This window comes from Balearica regulorum, chromosome 3, assembly GCF_011004875.1.
Source record: "Balearica regulorum gibbericeps isolate bBalReg1 chromosome 3, bBalReg1.pri, whole genome shotgun sequence".
Taxonomy (NCBI): domain Eukaryota; kingdom Metazoa; phylum Chordata; class Aves; order Gruiformes; family Gruidae; genus Balearica; species Balearica regulorum.
In genome coordinates this window covers 45730423-45748789 of record NC_046186.1, presented here as the reverse complement: position 1 = coordinate 45748789, position 18367 = coordinate 45730423, and the positions used below count along the sequence as shown (strand labels likewise).

General features: G+C 43.2%; 1 protein-coding gene across 3 annotated transcripts in view; it reads left to right on the top strand.

The window, feature by feature from the left end:
• The window catches only part of USP45 (ubiquitin specific peptidase 45), a 59705-nt gene that overhangs the window by 5876 nt on the left and 35462 nt on the right, over positions 1 to 18367 (top strand). For all 3 annotated transcript variants that reach the window (XM_075747779.1, XM_075747780.1, XM_075747782.1), the window contains exons 2-5: positions 3662 to 3771; positions 5904 to 6073; positions 10598 to 10701; positions 11209 to 11309. In XM_075747779.1, coding sequence (XP_075603894.1) covers positions 3672 to 3771; positions 5904 to 6073; positions 10598 to 10701; positions 11209 to 11309 — 475 coding nt within the window. In that variant the 5' untranslated portion in view covers positions 3662 to 3671. The remainder of the gene's footprint in view (positions 1 to 3661; positions 3772 to 5903; positions 6074 to 10597; positions 10702 to 11208; positions 11310 to 18367) is intronic.

Sequence of the window (18367 nt, the reverse complement as noted above, 5' to 3'; positions counted from 1 at the left end):
CTTGCATTGTAAATGTTTGCTGCGCAGCTCGTTGGTCTTACCCTTTCATCCCACTTACATGCTTTTCAAAATCAGACACAAACCCTGGCTGGCTAGGTCCCTGATACTCTGTGGCTTTTCCAAGAGCTCACAGGTCAGTAAACATTGTCTGATGGATGCCTGTCTGTGTGTTCATGAAAACTGATTAATCTAATGGTCTGTGTTATCTTTTGTTCTGCCTGCTTTTACTGAAAGAAGGCTGAAAAGTCTCTGGGTTGCTCGGTGGGTTCCCCAACCTGCAGTGTGAACGCCAGCTTCTTGTGCCGGTGTTCATTTCTAATGCCATGTTGATTATGTTGGGCCAGAAATGCCACGTTTTCAGTCATTGCAGCTGACACTCTTATCTTTTCCACGTGTCCTGAAGGACCCAGGAGAGTGCGTTCAGCGGTAGGACGTGTGTGTCCCAATCTGGATCGTATTGCCTGGCCTGTGGGCCACAGGATGTCACAGGGGGTAAAGACTTATGTGTGTTTCAGCTGGTTGGGCCCGTAATTGTTCTCTCATTAAGCCATCTGAGCTCTCAAAATGTACTTGTATGAACATGACTTTCATTTGGGTGAAATCTGTGGTTTGGACAGTCTTACATAATCTGTCCAAAGAGATAAAAATTGTTATGCTGAAATGAAATCATAGATCATTTATGTCAGTGTTGAATAACCTAAACACAACTATGTTCCTTTAGGGAGGACATTTTTGCTGTCTTTGCTATTGACTCTTTACATAATTTAGTGTAAAATCGTGGGTTTTCTAACAGCAGCTGTATCAGCCTTACTGTTTGATGAATGTCTCGATGAATCTTGTGCTCAGTTAGGTGGCAGTGCGACAAGTGGTGATGGGTAGTTTCACATGAAGCTTGGATGTATGTGATAAGGTGCCAAGGCAGAAATACACAGTTGAAGTTCTTTGAGTCTGAAGCACCTTTTCATGTCCTAGGGATGCTGTGATGCATGGCTGTTGATGTACATTAGGCGTGCTAACATTTGTTGAATATAAATAGTCAAAAGCTGCAATATGCAGATCTTTCTTACTGTATGAATATGAATTGCAAACCTACAAAATCAGGAAAGCTGAATTCAGTGGCATTGTTCACTTGCCTGTCTAAGCAAGTGAAGCTTTATACCCTTAGGTACAGGAAATTTTGAAATCTATAATTTAAGAACATCATGGTATTTAATATAGTACAAATCAATTGCTTGCTTCACTTCAGTGAAGGCTGTTCAGATACCAGTGATGGTGGTGCTCTAGTATCGATGTTGAAGACTGTTCTGCTGATTGGCTTAATGGATAAGAGAGGGAATATTGAGTTCAATATACAGGTGTGGTGGGTTGACCCTGGCTGGAGGCCAGGTGCCCACCAAAGCAGCTCTGTCACTGTCCATCCTCAGCTGGGCAGGGGAGAAAATACAACAAAAGGCTCGTGGGTCCAAATAAGGACGGGGAGAGATCACTCACCAATTACCATCAGGGGCAAAACAGACTCGACTTGGGGAAATTAGTTTAATTTATTACCAATCAAATCAGAGTAGGGTAATGAGAAATACAAACAAACCTTCCCCTCATGCCTTCCTTCTTCCTGGGCTCAACTTCACTCCCAGTTTCTCTACCTTCCCCCCACCAGCAGCACAGAGGGATGGGGAATGGGGGTTGCGGTCAGTTCATCACATGTCTATGCCACTCCTTTCTCCTCAGGGGGAGGACTCCTCACACTCTTCCCCTGCTCCAGTGTGGGGTCCCTCCCACGGGAGACAGTCCTCCACCAACTTCTCCAACATGAGTCCTTCCCAGGGGCTGCAGTTCTTCACCAACTGCTCCAGTGTGAGTCTGTTCCATGGGCTACAAGTTCTTTACGAACTGCTCCAGTGTGGGTCTCTTCCATGGGGTGCGATCCTTCAGGAGCAGACTGCTTCAGCATGGGTCCCCCATGGAGTCACAAGTCCTGCCAGCAAACATGCTCCAGTGTGGGCTCTTCTCTCCATGGGGCCACAGGTCCTGCCAGCAGCCTGCTCCAGCCCTGGCTTCCCATGGGGTCACAGCCTTCTTTGGGCATCCACCTGCTCCGATGTGGGGTCCTCCACGGGCTGCTCCACCGTGAACCTCCCTGGGCTGCAGGGGGAGAGCCTGCCTCACCATGGTCTTCTCCGTGGGCTGCAGGGGAATCTTTGCTCTGGCACCTGGAGCACCTCCTCCATCTTCACTGATGCTGGTGTCTGCAGAGTTGTTCCTCTCACATCTTCTCACTCTTCTCTCTGGCTGCAGTTGCTCTTGGTGATTTTCTTCCCCTTCTTAACTATGTTATCGCAGAGGCACTACCACCATCACTGATGGGCTTGGCCTTGGCTGGCAGTGAGTCCATCTTGGAGCCATCTGGCATTGGCTTGGTCAGACATGGGGGAAGCTTTTGGCAGCTTCTCGCCGAAGCCACCACTGTAGCCCCCCCCGCCAAAACCTTTCCACGCAAACCCAATACAACAGGTCAGTTCCTGTGTCTCTCAGAGCTTCAGTGGTACAAAGGTCTCCATGCATATACAGGGAAGATATCAAAATGTAGGTAGACAACCTTTAAACTTTGGCAGACATGTCTACTTGATCTGTAGCAAGAAGATATCTTTTGCTATTCCCAACTGTGGGGCATTTTAGAGGTTTGCTATACATAAATGAGGTAGCACAGCTGAAAATGTTTGGGGGATCAGGTGACATTAACAACCTGTTTAGTACACAAGAAGATGTAATTTTTTTTCTGAACAGAATGGCTCACAGGTTTGCAGTGTATGAATATTTGACTATCTTACATTCATATGCTCTGTATATGAAAACATAAATTTGTTTTTATGAAGCACATCATTAAAAGACAACCTGTAAACTAAGCCTCAGAAGCTCTTTGTGTGATGCGCAACTACACTCCTTCAGTGAATTCACATTTGGATTTTGGTTAAATGACTGGTGGGCTGAAATCTGAGGATTTTTTTTTAAGTTTAGTGGCAAATATTTATCCGTTAATTCTATTCCTCATAGGACTCCTTGATTAATGACCTAAATTTCCTACGAGAGACTTCATTCGTATGGATTCTCTGATGTTTAATAGAGGGGTCAGCTTGCACTCCAGTCTGGCTGCACTCATAGGAGAGTACAATTCATTGAGATTTGGAAGACTTTTGTGTTTTATTAAAGTGCTTGAAATTGCTCAAATGCTTTTAGGGAATGTGCAAGGGTAAATGGTGACTGAAACCTTTCCTAAGGGAGATATGTTAAGGAAGAGAAGCTTTTATTTTAATGAAGTTTTTCTGGTAAGGTATGGCTGGAGCTCTTTACTAGTTTACTAAACTACTAGTTAAAGAAAATCTTGGTATCTCAAATATTTAACCCTACTGCCTGGAAGTGTGTGTCCCCTGCAGCTGCAGATACAATTCATAACGTCATGTAGTGTAGCTGATCTTGTGGCATTCCTAAGAGTTCCTTCCTGACATGCTTATACTCTTTGTTACACAATAGCTGATGTTAGTCAAAGCCTGAAAGTGTTTGTGGGGTTTGAACTTGTGATTTGATCTCATGCTTTTAGAGTTCAAACTCGCTACATTTGATGAAGTGTTTAGACAATAAAGCAACCCCTGTTTCTCTTTCCTAGTAAGTAACAGATGCGGGTAAAAGATCCATCAAGAGCCAACCCCGAGAAACCAAAAAGAAGCAAGAGGCTTAACAGGCCACAGGATGAGGACTCTTCAGATGATATTTCAGGTAAATACATTAGGTGATGTTTGGCCAACTTGTATTTTGACTGATGAAAACCACAGATCAGCAGTACCGCAAAATAATTTCCTTGTTTGAATTTATAACAGAAATATCCCCAGTCAAGTGTTTGTGACGTGATCGGTTGTTACAGTGTGTGGCTGCAAAAAGGTCTGAAGAGTTGGTTGATCTTCAATGACAACCTCTTCAGAGCAGGGGAATGGTCCTTTCCAATGTGCAGAAGGTCAACCACATGTGCCGGAGGCTGCTTGGCTGAATGGGAAGCTTCCGACTGAGCTCGGGCAAAAAGGAAGGGCAGAGAGGGTGGAGGCAGGTTTGGGCTGTCCTTGCAGGGGCCCTGAGTGTGCAGGGATGGGATTAGGTAAGCCGGCCTCAGTTAGAGTTGAATCCGATGAGGGTTGTAAAGGGTAAGATAAGCTTGTATGGGTATTGTGCTGGTAAAATGAAAGCTAGGGCAAGTGCTGCTTGAGGGAGTGGGGGAGCTAGGGACACGGGGCATGGGAAAAGGCTGAGGACCTCAAGCCTACCTTTGCTTCTGTCTTCACATGGAAGCTCTGCACTCAGTCCTCCCTGGTTCCTGAGCCTGTTGGCAGACACTGGGATTTAAGCATTGTCCAGAGTATAAGAAGATTGAGAATTTTTAAGCAAACTGGGCATGCGCAAGTCCATGGGATCAGATGGGATGAATGTCAAGGTGCTGAGAGAGGAAGGTGATGTCATTGTGAGGCTACGCTCTGTCATCCTCATGACAACAAATTGGGAAGAGCAGTTGATACACTAGAGTGTAGATCTGCCATTCAGTGTCACCTAGACTGGCTGGAGAAATGGGCTGGCAGAAACTTCATGGAGTTCAACAAAGGCAAGTGGAGAGTCCAGCACCTGGGCCAAAATAACTACCTGCAATTACAGGGTGAGAATCAGCAGCTTGAAAGCAGCTTTGCAGAAAAGGTCCTGGGGGTCTTAGTGCACATGCTGAGTAAAAGCAAGTCATGTTGCTTGTGCCTACTGTATGCTGGACTGTATTAACTAGAGCGCAGGTCGAGATACGTGATTCTTCCCATCTTTTCAGCGCTTGTGAGACTTCATCTGGAGGACTGTGTCCAGTCGTGTGCTCCCTGTTACAAGAAGGATATGGACTTGTCAGAGTCAGTACAGCAGTGGGTCACCCCCTCCACATGGTTAAGGAGATGGAGAACATGATGTGTGAAGAGGGGTGAAGGGAATGAGTTTGTTTAGCCAAAGGAATGAAAGTATAGTTTCTTTGACTGCCTGATAGGTGGTTATAGAGAAGACAGAGCCAGACTCTTCTAGGAGGTCCACAATGAAAAGACTAAAGGACAACAGACAAAAGTTAGGGCAAGGAAGATTTGGCTAGGTATGAGGAAATGTATTTTATTTTCACCATGAGGATGGTCAAACAAAACACTGATATTCTGGTGAGGTGGTGAAGCCTCTGTCCTTGAAGATACTCAACACTCAGCTGAACAAAGTTGTCAGCAACCAGATCTAAATTTGTATTTGACCCTGCTTTGAATGAGGATTTGGACAAGATCGCCTTCAGAGATCACCACAAACCTAGGTTATTCTGTGATGTTATAGTGGAATTTGTGCAAAAAATATGACAGAAAAGAACGGTGGTTGATATACATGCTCAGAACAGGCAGTTGTAGTACAGATGCATGGGTATTTGGAAATCTTTCTTTATGGATAGGAAAGGAGGTAACTGCCTGTGTATATTTTGTTATATGCAAAAATAGATGTGTGTAGTATTTTACTGTTGACAAAAAAACCCCTACCAATAAAACCCACCAGAAAACCCCAGGTAAATGAAGTTTGTACAAAAGCGATGCTTGTACTTTTGTACAAAGTAGCTTATCTGTTTTTAAGAGGTGGCATTTATTGACTTAAAAAAGGATATTTGTTACAGAAAGACTGAAATAGATCCTTCATAAAATTCAGTGTATGGGGAGCAGTTGGCTGATTTTTCCTATTTTAGTTCTTGGCTATTTTTTTACTAATGCTGAACTTGTTGAAGATTCTGCTCTTTTAATGTAAGCATGCTCCCTCTCATAACTGTTATTTTTAATGGATGAAAGTTGAGTGTATGTCATTTTCTCCAGGCTTAACCTGCCAGCACGTGAGCCAAGCAGTGGATGTGCATCATGTGAAGAGAGCGGTAGCTCAGAGTGTGTGGTCAATATGTGGAGAATGTTTGAAGGAGAGGCGGATGAGTGATGGTGAGCCTGTGGCACCTTCGGACATATGGCTGTGTCTCAAATGTGGCTCTCAGGTAAGCATATGGTGGAAATACATTCACAAACAGAGAAGGACTGGTGGGAGATGTGGTGGTTGGAGGCCGTCTTGGGCTTAGCGACCATGAAATGATAGAGTTTTCAATTCATGGCAAAGTAAGGAGGGGGATAAGCAAAACCACTACCATGGACTTCCGGAGGGCAGACTTTGGCCTGCTCCAGACACTGGTTGAGACAATCCCTTGGGAGACAGTCCTGAAGGGCAAAGGGGTCCAGGAAGGCTGGGCATTCTTCAAGAAGGAAGTCTTAAATGCGCAGGAGCAAGCCGTCCCCATGTGCTGTAAGACGAACCATCAGGGAAGACGACTGGCCTGGCTGAACAGGGAGCTTTGGCTGGGACTCGGGAAAAAAAAAGGAGAGTCTACCGCTTTTGGAAGAAGGGGCAGGCAACTCAAGAATAATACAGGGATCTTATTAGGTCATGCAGAGATAAAATTAGAAAGGGAAAAGCCCAGCTAGAACTCAATCTGGCCACTGTTGTAAGGGATGACAAGAGATCTTTTTACAAATACAGTAACAACAAAGAGAGCTAAGGAGAATCTCCATCCTTTATTGGATATGGAGGGGAACATGGCCACCAAGGATGGGGAAAAGGCTGAGGTACTTAATGCCTTCTTTGCCTCAGTCTTTAATAGTCAGACCAGTTGTTCCCAGGGCATTCAGCCCCCTGAGCTGGAAGACAGGGACAGAGAGCAGAATAAACCCCCCATAATCCAGGAGGAAGCAGTTAACGACCAGCTACACCACCTGGACACTCACAAGTCTATGGGGCTGGATGGGATCCACCCAAGACTGCTAAGGGAGCTGGTGGAGGAGCTTGCCAAGCCACTCTCCATCATTCATCAACAGTCGTGGTTAACAGGGGAGGTCCCAGACAACTGGAGGCTTGCCAACGTGACGCCCATCTACAAAAAGGGCTGGAAGGAGGATCCGGGGAACTACAGGCCTGTCAGCCTGACCTCGGTACCGGGGAAGATTATGGAGCAGTTCATCTTGAGTGTGCTCACCAGGCAGGTACAGGACAACAAGGGGATCGGGCTCAGTCAGCATGGGTTCATGAAAGGCAGGTCCTGCTTGACCAACCTGATCTCCTTCTGTGACCAGGTGACCCATCTAGTGGATGAGGGAAAGGCTGTGGATGTTATCTACTTGGACTTTAGCAAAGCCTTTGATACTGTCTCCCACAGCATTCTCCTAGAGAAGCTGGTGGCTCATGGCTCAAACAGATGCACTCTTTGCTGGGTAAAAAACTGGCTGGAAGGCCGAGCCCAGAGAGTTGTGGTGAACGGAGTTAAATCCAGTTGGCAGCTGGTCACAAGTGGTGTTCCCCAGGGCTCGGTCTTGGGGCCAATCTTGTTTAATATCTTTATCAATGATCTGGATGAGGGGATCGAGTGCACTCTCACTAAGTTTGCAGATGACACCAAATTGGGCGGGAGTGTCAATCTGCTCAAGGGTAGGAAGGCTTTACAGAGGGATCTGGACAGGCTGGATTGATGGGCTGAGGCCAACTGTATGAGGTTTAACAGGGCCAAGTGCTGGGTCCTGCACTTCAGTCACAACAACTCCATGCAACACCACAGGCTTGGGGCAAAGCGGCTGGAAAGCTGCCTGGCGGAAAAGGACCTTGGGGTGCTGATTGACAGCCTGCTGAACATGAGCCAGCAGTGTGTCCAGGTGGCCAGCAAGGCCAACAGCATCCTGGCTTGTATCAGGAATAGTGTGGCCAGCAGGACTAGGGAAGTACTCTAGAAGGGCCTCTGGTGAGGCCACACCTCGAATACTGTGTTCAGTTTTGGGCACTTCAGTGCAAGAAGGACACTGAGGTGCTGGAGCATGTCCAGAGAAGGGCAACGAAGCTGGTGAAGGGTCTAGAGTGCAAGTCTTATGAGGAGCAGCTGAGGGAACTGGAGTTGTTTAGCCTGGAGAAGAGGAGGCTGAGGGGAGACCTTATTGCCCTCTACAACTACCTGAAAGGAGGTTGTGGTGAGATGGGTGTTGGTCTCTTCTCTCAAGAAACTAGTGAAAGGACAAGAGGAAATGGTCTCAAGTTGCATCAGGGGAGATTTAGATTAGATATTAGGAAAAATTTCTTCACTGAAAGAGTGGTCAGGCATTGGAACAGGCTGCCCAGAGAGGTGGTGGAGTCACCATCCCTGGAGGTGTTCAAAAAACATGTAGATGTGGCACTTTGGGACGTGGTTTAGTAGACATGGTGGTGTTGGGTCGACGGTTGGACTTGATGATCTTAGAGGTCTTTTCCAGCCTTAAGATTCTATGATTCTGTGACACTATTGAATTCACATTTTTTTAGAGAATTCTTAGTTTTGTGAATGGCATAATTTGCTGTCTATTGATATTTAATCAAAAGCTAGGAATTATTTCTATTAAGTTAAAACAAACTTGGTAATTTTCTATACTTTTAACTGACTTTTCCAAGTAGAAAAGATGAGATTTTGGTTTTGTATTGTCATTGATTTTCCTTTATTAGTAAAAAGAAAATGCGTTAATTAAAAAAGTTAATTGACATCTTTATAATACTGGATTATAAAGAATGTTAAACCCTCTCAATCCTTGAGAATGCTAAGTGAGTATTTAGGGCACTATACCTTTCTGTCTAATTTGGAAAAGTAAAGTTTTTGCAGCTTATTTACTAATAATAGAATCATAGAATCATAAAATGGTTTAGGTCGAAAGGGACCTCAAAGATCATCTAATTCCAACCCCCCTGCCATGGGCAGTGACACCCTCCACTAGACCACGTTGCCCAAAGCCCCATCCAACCTGGCCTTGAACACTTACAGGGATGGGGCATCCACAGCTTCTCTGGGCAAACTGTTCCAGTGCCTCACCACCCTCATTGTAAAGAATTTCTTCCTAATATGTAATCTAAATCTACTCTCTTTCAGCTTAAAGCCCCTTGTCCTATCACTACATGCCCTTGTAAACAGTCCCTCTCCAGCTTTCTTGTAGTCTCCCTTCAGGTACTGGAAGGCTGCTATGAAGTCTCCCCGGAGCCGCCTTTTCTCCAGGCTGAACAACCTCAACTCTCTCAGCCTGTCTTCATAGGAGAGGTGCTCCAGCCCTCTGATCATCTTCGTGGCCCTTCTCTGGACTTGCTCCAGCAGCTCCATGTCTTTCTTGTACTGGGGCCCCCAGAGCTGGACGCAGTACTCCAGGTGGGGTCTCATGAGAGTGGAGTAGACGGGCAGAATCACCTCCCTCAACCTGCTGTACTTGTGTACCTTCAGGTTCCTTAGACGGTCTCAAACCTGATCTTCTCCTACAGTGGGCAGTTCTTCACTCTCCCAGTCCCTGCCTTTGCTTTCTGTAACCTGGGCAGTGTGGCTAGAGCACTTGCCAGTGAAGACCGAGGCAAAAAAGTCATTGAGTACCTCAGCCTTCTCCATGTCCTGGTTAACCAGGTCTCCTGTTTCCTTCCGGAGAGGGCCCACATTTTCCCTAGTCTTCCTTTTATCACTGACATACCTATAGAAGCTTTTCTTGTTGTCCTTGACGTCCCTGGCCTGGCCAGATTTACTTCTATAAGGGCTTTAGCTTTCTTAACCTGATCGCTGGCTGCTTGGACAGTTTCTCTGTATTCCTCCCAGGCTACCTGTCCTTGCTTCCACCCTTTGTCAGCTTCCGTTTTGTGTCTGAGTTTGCTCAGGAGCTCCTTGTTCATCCATGCAGGCCTCCTGGTTGCCTGACTTCCTCTTTGTTGGGATGCATTGCTCCTGAGCTTGGAGGAGGTGATCCTTGAACACTAACCAGCTTTTTTGGACCCCTCTTCTCTCCAGGGCTCTGTCCCATGGTACTCTACCAAGCAGATCCCTGAAGAGGCCAGTGTCTGCTCTCCTGAAGTCCAGGGTAGTGAGTTTGCTGTGTGCCCTCCTCGCTGCCCTAAGGATCTTGAATTCCACCACTTCATGGTCACTGCAGCCAAGGCTGCCCTTGAGCTTCACATTCCCACCAGTCACTCCTTGTTGGTTAGAACAAGGTCCAGCATGGCACCTCTTGTCAGTGGCTCCTCTATCGCTTGGAGGAGGAAATTATCATCAGTGCATTCCAGAAACCTCCTGGATTGATTATGCCCTACTGTGTTGCCCCTCAAACAGATATCGGGGTGTTTGAAGTACCCCATGAGAACCAGGGCTTCTGAACGTGAGGCTGGTCCTATCTGTCTATAGAGGGCCTCATCCACTCAGTCATCCTGATCAGGTGGCCTGTAGCAGACCCCCACTATAGTGTCCCCTGCCCGTGTGCTCCCTTTAATCCTGACCCATAAGCTCTCGGTTGGCTCCTCATCCATCCCCAGGTGAAGCTCCATGCACTCCAGCTGGTCACTGACATAGAGGGTGACACCCCCTCCTTGTCTGCCCTGCCTGTCCTTCCTAAAGAGCCTGTACCCTTCCGTCCCAACACTCCAGTCATAGGACCCATCCCGCCACTTTTCCTACTTCCCTTTTTTCCCCTTACTGTGTTGATGTTTCCATTTTTAGGGATGTAGTAAGAACTCAGAAGGCCAACATTCTCTGAAACACTTCCAGACAGCACGCACAGAACCTCATTGCATTGTTATCAACCTCAGCACATGGATCATATGGTAAGAATGAGTATGCAGGTGTTTGTGTACACTTGTATATAAGGACTGCTCATAACTTAAAGCAGTGTCTTCTCATGATAAAGAATGATTCTGACAGATAAAATGAATACTTCATATAGAGGAAAGGTAGGCTTTCTGGAGAGGAAATTAGTTTGTCTTTAGGACTCTAAGAGGGGTCACAAATCAATACTAAGATAGAAGTTTGAGTCCATTGTGCTCTGTAGAGTTGGTTGCTTACAGGAGTTTGTCCTTTCTGCTTGTTTCTAAATGATTATTTGCAGGACTATAAACTGAGATTAATTGAATCTCTAAGTATCACAGTGAATTGGGGCTGATCTATAGAAGAGCATATGTGGGATGAGAGAGTTCAATTTTATTCCTCTTTTTAGTATGAAAAATTGAAATCTAGAGCCGAAGTAACTTGGGTAAAGTTGTTTGAGAGGTTTGTTAGAGCTGGGAGGTGTACCCAGATACCCTGAATTTCAGTTAGTTTCTTCTTTTGTTTAGGTGTTATGAATGTGATGAAGAGCTGTCGACACATTGCAACAAAAAGGTTTTGGCTCAGATAGTTGACTTTCTTCAAAAACATGGTTCCAGGGCTGAACCAAGTAAGTTTACAGAAATAGTTTTATCTGGAGAGGTCTGTATACTGTCTCTAGAAATGAGCATTTTGGATTTTTAGTCATGTTAAACATAGATTGAAAAATTATGTATGATGCGAGTATAATGCAATTTGTAATTGCACAATTACTTGGGCAAATAATGCCTGTTGAAACATAATTTCTTTTTTTTTTTTTTTCCTACAGTATGATTACATTTTAAAAATATTTTGGGTACCATAGGACAGTTTTTCCAAATTTCATCTTTAATGAAGAAAGTTTATTGTAGAGAAGATGTTACCTTAAATAAGATACCATATAAATTAATGCACAAAAACTATATAGAAGTGTGAATGAATTGAATTTTCCTAGTGTGGATGTGTCACATCTTAAAATTTTTCTGATTTGAATTTGTTTTCCACAGTTACTTAGATTTGTTTAAATGGATTTTCTAATACTCGGTTGTTGTATGTAATGCTCTCTGTTCATCTATGTTATTGGGTTTTAATTGATAGAATATTCATTTCTACTAATAGAAAATAGTATTACGTTATTTTCTTATGTTGAGAGCCTACTATATCTTCTCAATATACGTAATAGTAGGTAAAACTTTGTATGTGTGGCCCTCAACTGCCTGCTCTTGATAATGTTGACGGTGTCATCCCTTCCGTAACACACTCAGCAGCATTTCTGGCTTGTGGCTTCAAGAGTACATTGGATTCCAGATTTTACTCACAAAGGCCAGCTTAAGTAAACTTTTAACACAATTGGCTGCAGTTTTTAGCAGAGATAATCAAGTGATTAGAAGTAAGAATGGAAAGAATTGCCTTACTGAATTAGACTAGGTATTCCTCTAGCTGCATGTGCATAAATCCTACTGGTTTTAAGAGGTATTAGATATTTTTGGCGGGGAGGGGAAATGGAGGGCAACTCAGAAATACATATTTTATATTTTGATCTCATCACAAGTTGTACGTTAAATTATACAATTGTAATAAATTGATAAATTGCTACTTTTTGCATCTTTTTGCTTGAAGTAATGAAAATATAGTATGATTTCACTTTTGTTCACAGCTTCAGTTTCAGGTTTACATGTAATAAATGGGTGTTGCAGCTTGCTTGCAGATGAAAATGCTGTAGTGTTTGTTTCTGTTAGTTCATTGAAACAATTTTAGTCCATTTTTGTGCTGCTGGATAAGACTTTCAGAGTGATATGACTGTGTGCTTCATGGTTTAGATTGTTAATTTGTGAAACTTCAGAATATCTGAAGTTTTCACAGTATGGTGCTTAGCAGTTTTCTGTGAAATGTCTTAAATTAAGCAACTGAAATTCCAAACTCAGGAAAAGTAAGCTTAAGTTAGGCCCAGGATTTCTTAAAAATCAGGTCTGTATAGCAGAGCAAGACAGAATATATTTCTGCTGTATATGTATTTGTGTTTCATTTTGGTACTCTGTTTTGAAAATGCACGTATTTCATTTAAGTATTTGCCTGATCTAAGTGATCTACTCTTTTCTGTAACTGGAAACAAAATTGTATTTTTTTTGTTTAGGGCATAAACATTTTTTCTCTTTTTCTTTTTTTCTTCCTTTTTTATTTAAACCACTTTGCCCTTCAGTTTCTGAAACCAGGCATTGAATTAAAAAACTAGCTATCATCCAGCTTCAGTCTGCAGTCGCGCATTTTGTTGTAGCAGTGCGTTGAGTTGGCCCTGCTTGCTTTGGTGCCTTGGAAAAGGAGGTTCACGGCAGTCATGTAAAAGGTAGAGTCGGGTACCAGCGGTGATGTCAAGCGAGCAGTGCATTGCGAGCAGCACAAGGATGGTGCAGGGTGGTTTTAAATTGGTCACAGACTGAGGAGCCTGCTTTCCCAGTGTCTTGGCCTGTGTGTTACTGGTCTGCACAGATACATTTCATCCTTCAAATTTATGCACCTGCCTAGCTTTGAGCAAATAGACGTGCCAGCATCCTTCAAAGCTAAGGAAGTCACACGCAAGCCTTGCAGGGTGGCCCCTGGGACAACCAGAGGTTTCAGCACGGAGGTTGCTCCACGCTGGGAAGGGGCTGAGGCTCACGTGCAAGCCTGTTCTCATGCACAAAGCAAGCACGTGTGTGTACTTCCAGTGATGTGTTAAAGCTGGAAGTTGGCGACTCCCTGCGTGGCAGAGAGTGCGGCTGTGCTGAGCAATGTGGATCATGCTCTTGAGAGCTCTGGGGACGTTGGGCCAAAGATGATTTGCTGGGTTTTCTTAAGTGGCAGGGAAAGGAGGAAAAAGCTGTTTGCTTGGCATACTTTGTTGCCTTGGGCCAGGCTCCTCGCTGGAAGAGGCTAGGAAACAGCCGTGTATTGATAAATAAGTGCTATGTGTGAGAGGGAGTTCCCAGTTGGAGTTGGCATTCGTGTTTCACTTGGATAAATGTACCAGCAATAAGTTTTCTGTTTTATGTCAAATACTTGGGCTAGCACACTTGGTACTCCCCCTAAAGAAATGTAACTTAAGATATTTTTTTTTCCTTTACTTTAAATTAGACTGCCTATGAGGATTTTTTAAAAAATAAAATCTGAAATAGAAGTATAATTCATGCTGTTGTCCAGAATTCAAAGGACACAAAGTATAACAGTGAAAACTAACTCTACTATTGACAACTTATCTTTTGTTTTGTTTAAGTGTAGCATTTCGTTTCATGTTAAAGTGGTATTTTCAGCATAACTGTCATCCTTTAAATTATTAGTTGGCTTAGATGTTTTAAAATTTATTTTGTATATTCAGCCATTATAAAAATAAACCAATTTTAAATAAATGAAAAATAACTTGTGAGAAACAAGTAGTGTAAACCTGACAATAATTCATATTTTCCACTTAAAAATCAATCTTGTGCTTTTTTCCCATTGCTTTTCTGTTTCTTCCTAAAAAAGCAGCCGAAGCGAAGACATTTAGTTTTCATATCAGAATGTGGCACTGTAACAACAATTCATCTTATATCTGGATTTCTTTCTGTTGTAACAACTGGTTAGCATGGTGCGGCATTAAAATTCAGATAGCATTGTGTAGAAATTTCTGCATAAATGCAGTATGAATTTGAATGTAAGTAACAGATGAGGGCTGCTAGGTTTTTGGTTTTGAGTTCTCAAAAGGGCAGGAGTCATTTAAAGATAAAATAATTGGCTTGAACATGTAAGGGAGGGTTATATAGATTTCTTAATTAATGCATCTTGGAAAATAAACAAAAGCAAAATGCTTGTCATTTGGTACTAATGTGGTGGAATAGTGTGGCAGCAGGATCCCTGCTTTTCACTCAGCCTCTCATAAAGATTCAACTTCACTTCAGCTGTAAAAATGTGCAAATTACATTACTACTACATGACTGACTTTTGTAATTACATTAAGCGATTGAGATAAATCCCAGTGCTGGGTTCCCAAAAGAATGCTTGCAGCTGTGTGATTTTCGCATCTGATCCTATGGTTTGTTGTACCCAGCAATGCCTGGTTTTTTTATTTTTGGGTTTTTTTTTTTTTTTTAGGGGAGTCTGTCTGGTTAAGAGGTCATGTTGGGCACAAGATGGAAGAATAAAGCAAGATTGCTTTCTAGGGTGTACCACCCAGAAATTTGTTTTGTGGAAAAGGTTAGCAGGCCATGATGATTTTCACAGAAAGGCAGGTGCAGTATTGTCTGTGTGGCACACTTGTGAGCTTCACATGGACATAATGCACATGTAGTACACAGAAACCATGCTGAGACATTGCGATCTGCGTGTCTGCTCATTTGCTGGAGAAAATAAATTGTTGTGCAGTCTTAAAAGTGAATATTATGCGTATTTTCTTTACAAAAGCCAAATTAGACATTGGTGGAGACATAAGATTGCATATTCAATTTTTTTATGGAGCAGTTACTTAAATTGGTTTTTGTGGCAATAGAATGGGAAGGAAGAATATTTATTCTCAAATTTTGTAGTTAAATTTATTGTTTGGAAGGTCAAGCAGAGGATTGAGATTTTGGTAGTAAGTTCAGCTGCACAGATTTGCCAATGGATATAACTGATGTAAAACAAAGATTTAAAAATAGATAATTTTACAGTACAAGTAATAGGTGTTAACTTGCAGGAAAAACAAGGTATGATGAATAACTTTTCAAATTTGCATTTGTCTGTGGATATTAGCAGTTGACAAAGGATCGTACTGAAAAAAAAAGGTAATGTATTCTTTCCTAACTGATTTTCACTATTGCATAATTTGGAGCTTGAAGTTGTATAAGTCCTTTCTATCTACTCAAAAATAAAATCAACTAGCAAAATATAGCAGAATATGTTGATTCTCCAAATCTGAGATACACTTCAGCAAAAAGACATTTCTGTTGTTGGTCATAAATTATCTTTCAAGTTTACTTACTTGTTAGTGGCTGCTGTTAATTATACATATTGCAAAGAAATGAGAACTGAATCATTGGCAAAAAACTTTGTAGACGTTCTCTCATTTTTATCCACAGATTCTTCCCTTTCCTGTCCATGTACTTATTTACTTGTGAGGTGTAGCATAAGTCATGGGAGCGTAGAGGATCAAAACTGGTGCTTGAATAGCTTGTTCTTTCACAGTGTGCAGACGTAGATTTTTAGTTTATAGCATTCTGGCAGACTCAGAGAAATAAAATTGTAGTTGTAATCTTTAATTTGGCAGGATTGTAGCACTGCAAGAGAAATTGGACTTTTAAAATGTAAAGCTAGTGACCATTTCAGAAGAGAACTGTGCTGTTTTTCTAAGTGTTAGATTCTCGTTGTACAGTGTTGAAAAAAAAATTTAGATTTTTTAAACAGAAAAGGAGTGCCAGACAATTTAGTAGCATTTCATAATGCAGCATGATGAGAACTTGGTAAAAGAAAGGCAATCTATTAACCTTGCTTTTACTGTGAAGACCTTCAGCTGAAGTACCAGAGTTGTATTCAATAGAAAAGGCTTGACCTTGGAATAAAAGTGCATATTCCTGGAACCCTCATTTATAATTAAAAAAAAAAAAAGTTGCATTGAAAAGATGAGGAAAAATGCTTACTACCCTGGCTGAAAGAAAAATTGGATGTCGTTTATCTTTTTGCTTGCATACCATCTGCACCCCCAGGCACAGCTCAGTTTCAGCAAGGGCAGTACAGAAGTCCGTGTGCGCTGCAGACGTTTGAAATACTGGCAAAACAAATTGATAGAGAACCCGTGATAAGTTTTCTGAACGTCTTTTGCAAGTGGATGTGTCAGCACCGTGTGTTTTTGTACACCTGGTCCGGTGACTTGCTCTGATTCGCGGACTGAATCGTTGTCTGTGTTAACACTGGGCTTAGGAATCTCAGTCACATAGCCATGAGGCCGGTGCTGTGCAGCTGTGGGACAAAACGATGTTCCCTGCCTCCGGAGGGCTTTCGAGACAAGACTACAGGTGAGCAGAAGTAGGTAAAAATTACAAAAGCTGAAGAAAAGAGTGGCAAGACAAGAGTGCGTTGCAAGCAAGAGCTGCGGCAGAGGAGCAGTCTCTGGCTGTTGTCCTCTTTCCTCTGGGTCTGGTGGGAAGGGGGGTTGCTAGCGTGCGGTGACGTCGGGAAGCTTTGCTGAGCGCGAAGGCTGCGCCTAAGGACAAATACAGCTGTCTGAGAGCCAAAGGAGTGAGTGCTGGAGGTGGACGTCGTGGTGGGACTGACCTGGCGCCAGGGAAGAGGTGGTCAGCAGGATGAGATGAGTCAGACGGAGAGCTGGGCAGTGGATCTTGGCTGAGTGCTCCAGTAGGGCATCTCTGCAGCCAGATATGCCTTGCTGAGGGAAAAGGAGGTTGTGGTGATCAAGGCACAACCTGGGTGAGAGTTTTCCCTGCGTGACTGGGTTAGAAAGGCCACCGCTACCACAAAACTGCAGGAGTCTGACAGAGGTGCGCAGTCTGAACGTGTGAGCCCCGAAACAGTCATTGTCGGATGCGCTGTCCCCGCTGTGGGCTGATGGCCACAGTGCCTGAGAAGGGCAGAGAGGTTGAGGGGCACCGCGTCACCTCTCAAAAAGATGTAATAGTGAACTACAGACAGAAATCAATCTGTGAATTTAATTACTTTTGCGCTTGTCACCTGCCTTGCTCTTGTTAACATTAACAGGGTCCTTGATAACCGGTGTTGCTGCACGCAGCCGGATGGCTTGCAGTGCTTCTTTTCTCAAAGCACTGTTTGGCCAGGAGATGAAGGCCCTTGTGGGCAGCAGCAGATGACAACCATTTCGATGGAATCCTTCTGCTGGGGTCCTTGTTGTGTCTATACTGGCACAAAAGTTACTTTTCATATCCAAAAGCACGCCTGTTAAAACATTACAGGATTGCAAGATTGTGTCAGCAAGGGTCTTTGGAACAGTTCAGAGCAAATTCACTTTAAAAAATTACATATTACCCTTTTGATTAATAACATGCTTGTAGCCTTGGGTTAATCTTGCAGAAGGACCCTCCAGCCCCAATCTGTAGAAGTATTAGCTATCACAGTCGTTACCAGCATCTTCTATTAAGACTGACCAACTCTTCACATGTCAACTAAACATTCAGCTTCAGGCCTGTCTGTCATTTGTCACTGAGCTGGAGACACTGAGCAGAGTTAAATTAAAAACTGCTGTCCCTCCTCTGGCACCGTATATGTCCTTAAAAATATCTGCATGGTCTAAGTGAGGCAGCAGATAATGTTTGTAATGGCAAAGCAACATTTTTCTGTCAAGACTTTTTCACAGATAAAAACCCCTGGTAAAATGTGACATGGATTGTGTTTGTAAAATTGATTAAAAAATCAAGAGGCAGTAATTAAAACCTTCTGAATGAAACTAGGTTCCTAGACTTCAGTAACAACATACAGGCCTTTTCTTAATTTAATACTACTTCTCCTTATCCCTATACTAATTATCCAGCTTTGTGGCAATTGGATGTCTGGTTCTCATTTATTGTGTTTTATAATTGCGTATTCATCCAGCTCTTATTGCAAAGCTGGATGCTTCAGCTTTGTCGTCGTCCCCCCCCCCCCCAAAATAATTTCTGTGTAAGGTTCAGCAAATGGAACCTTGCTACTTGTGTG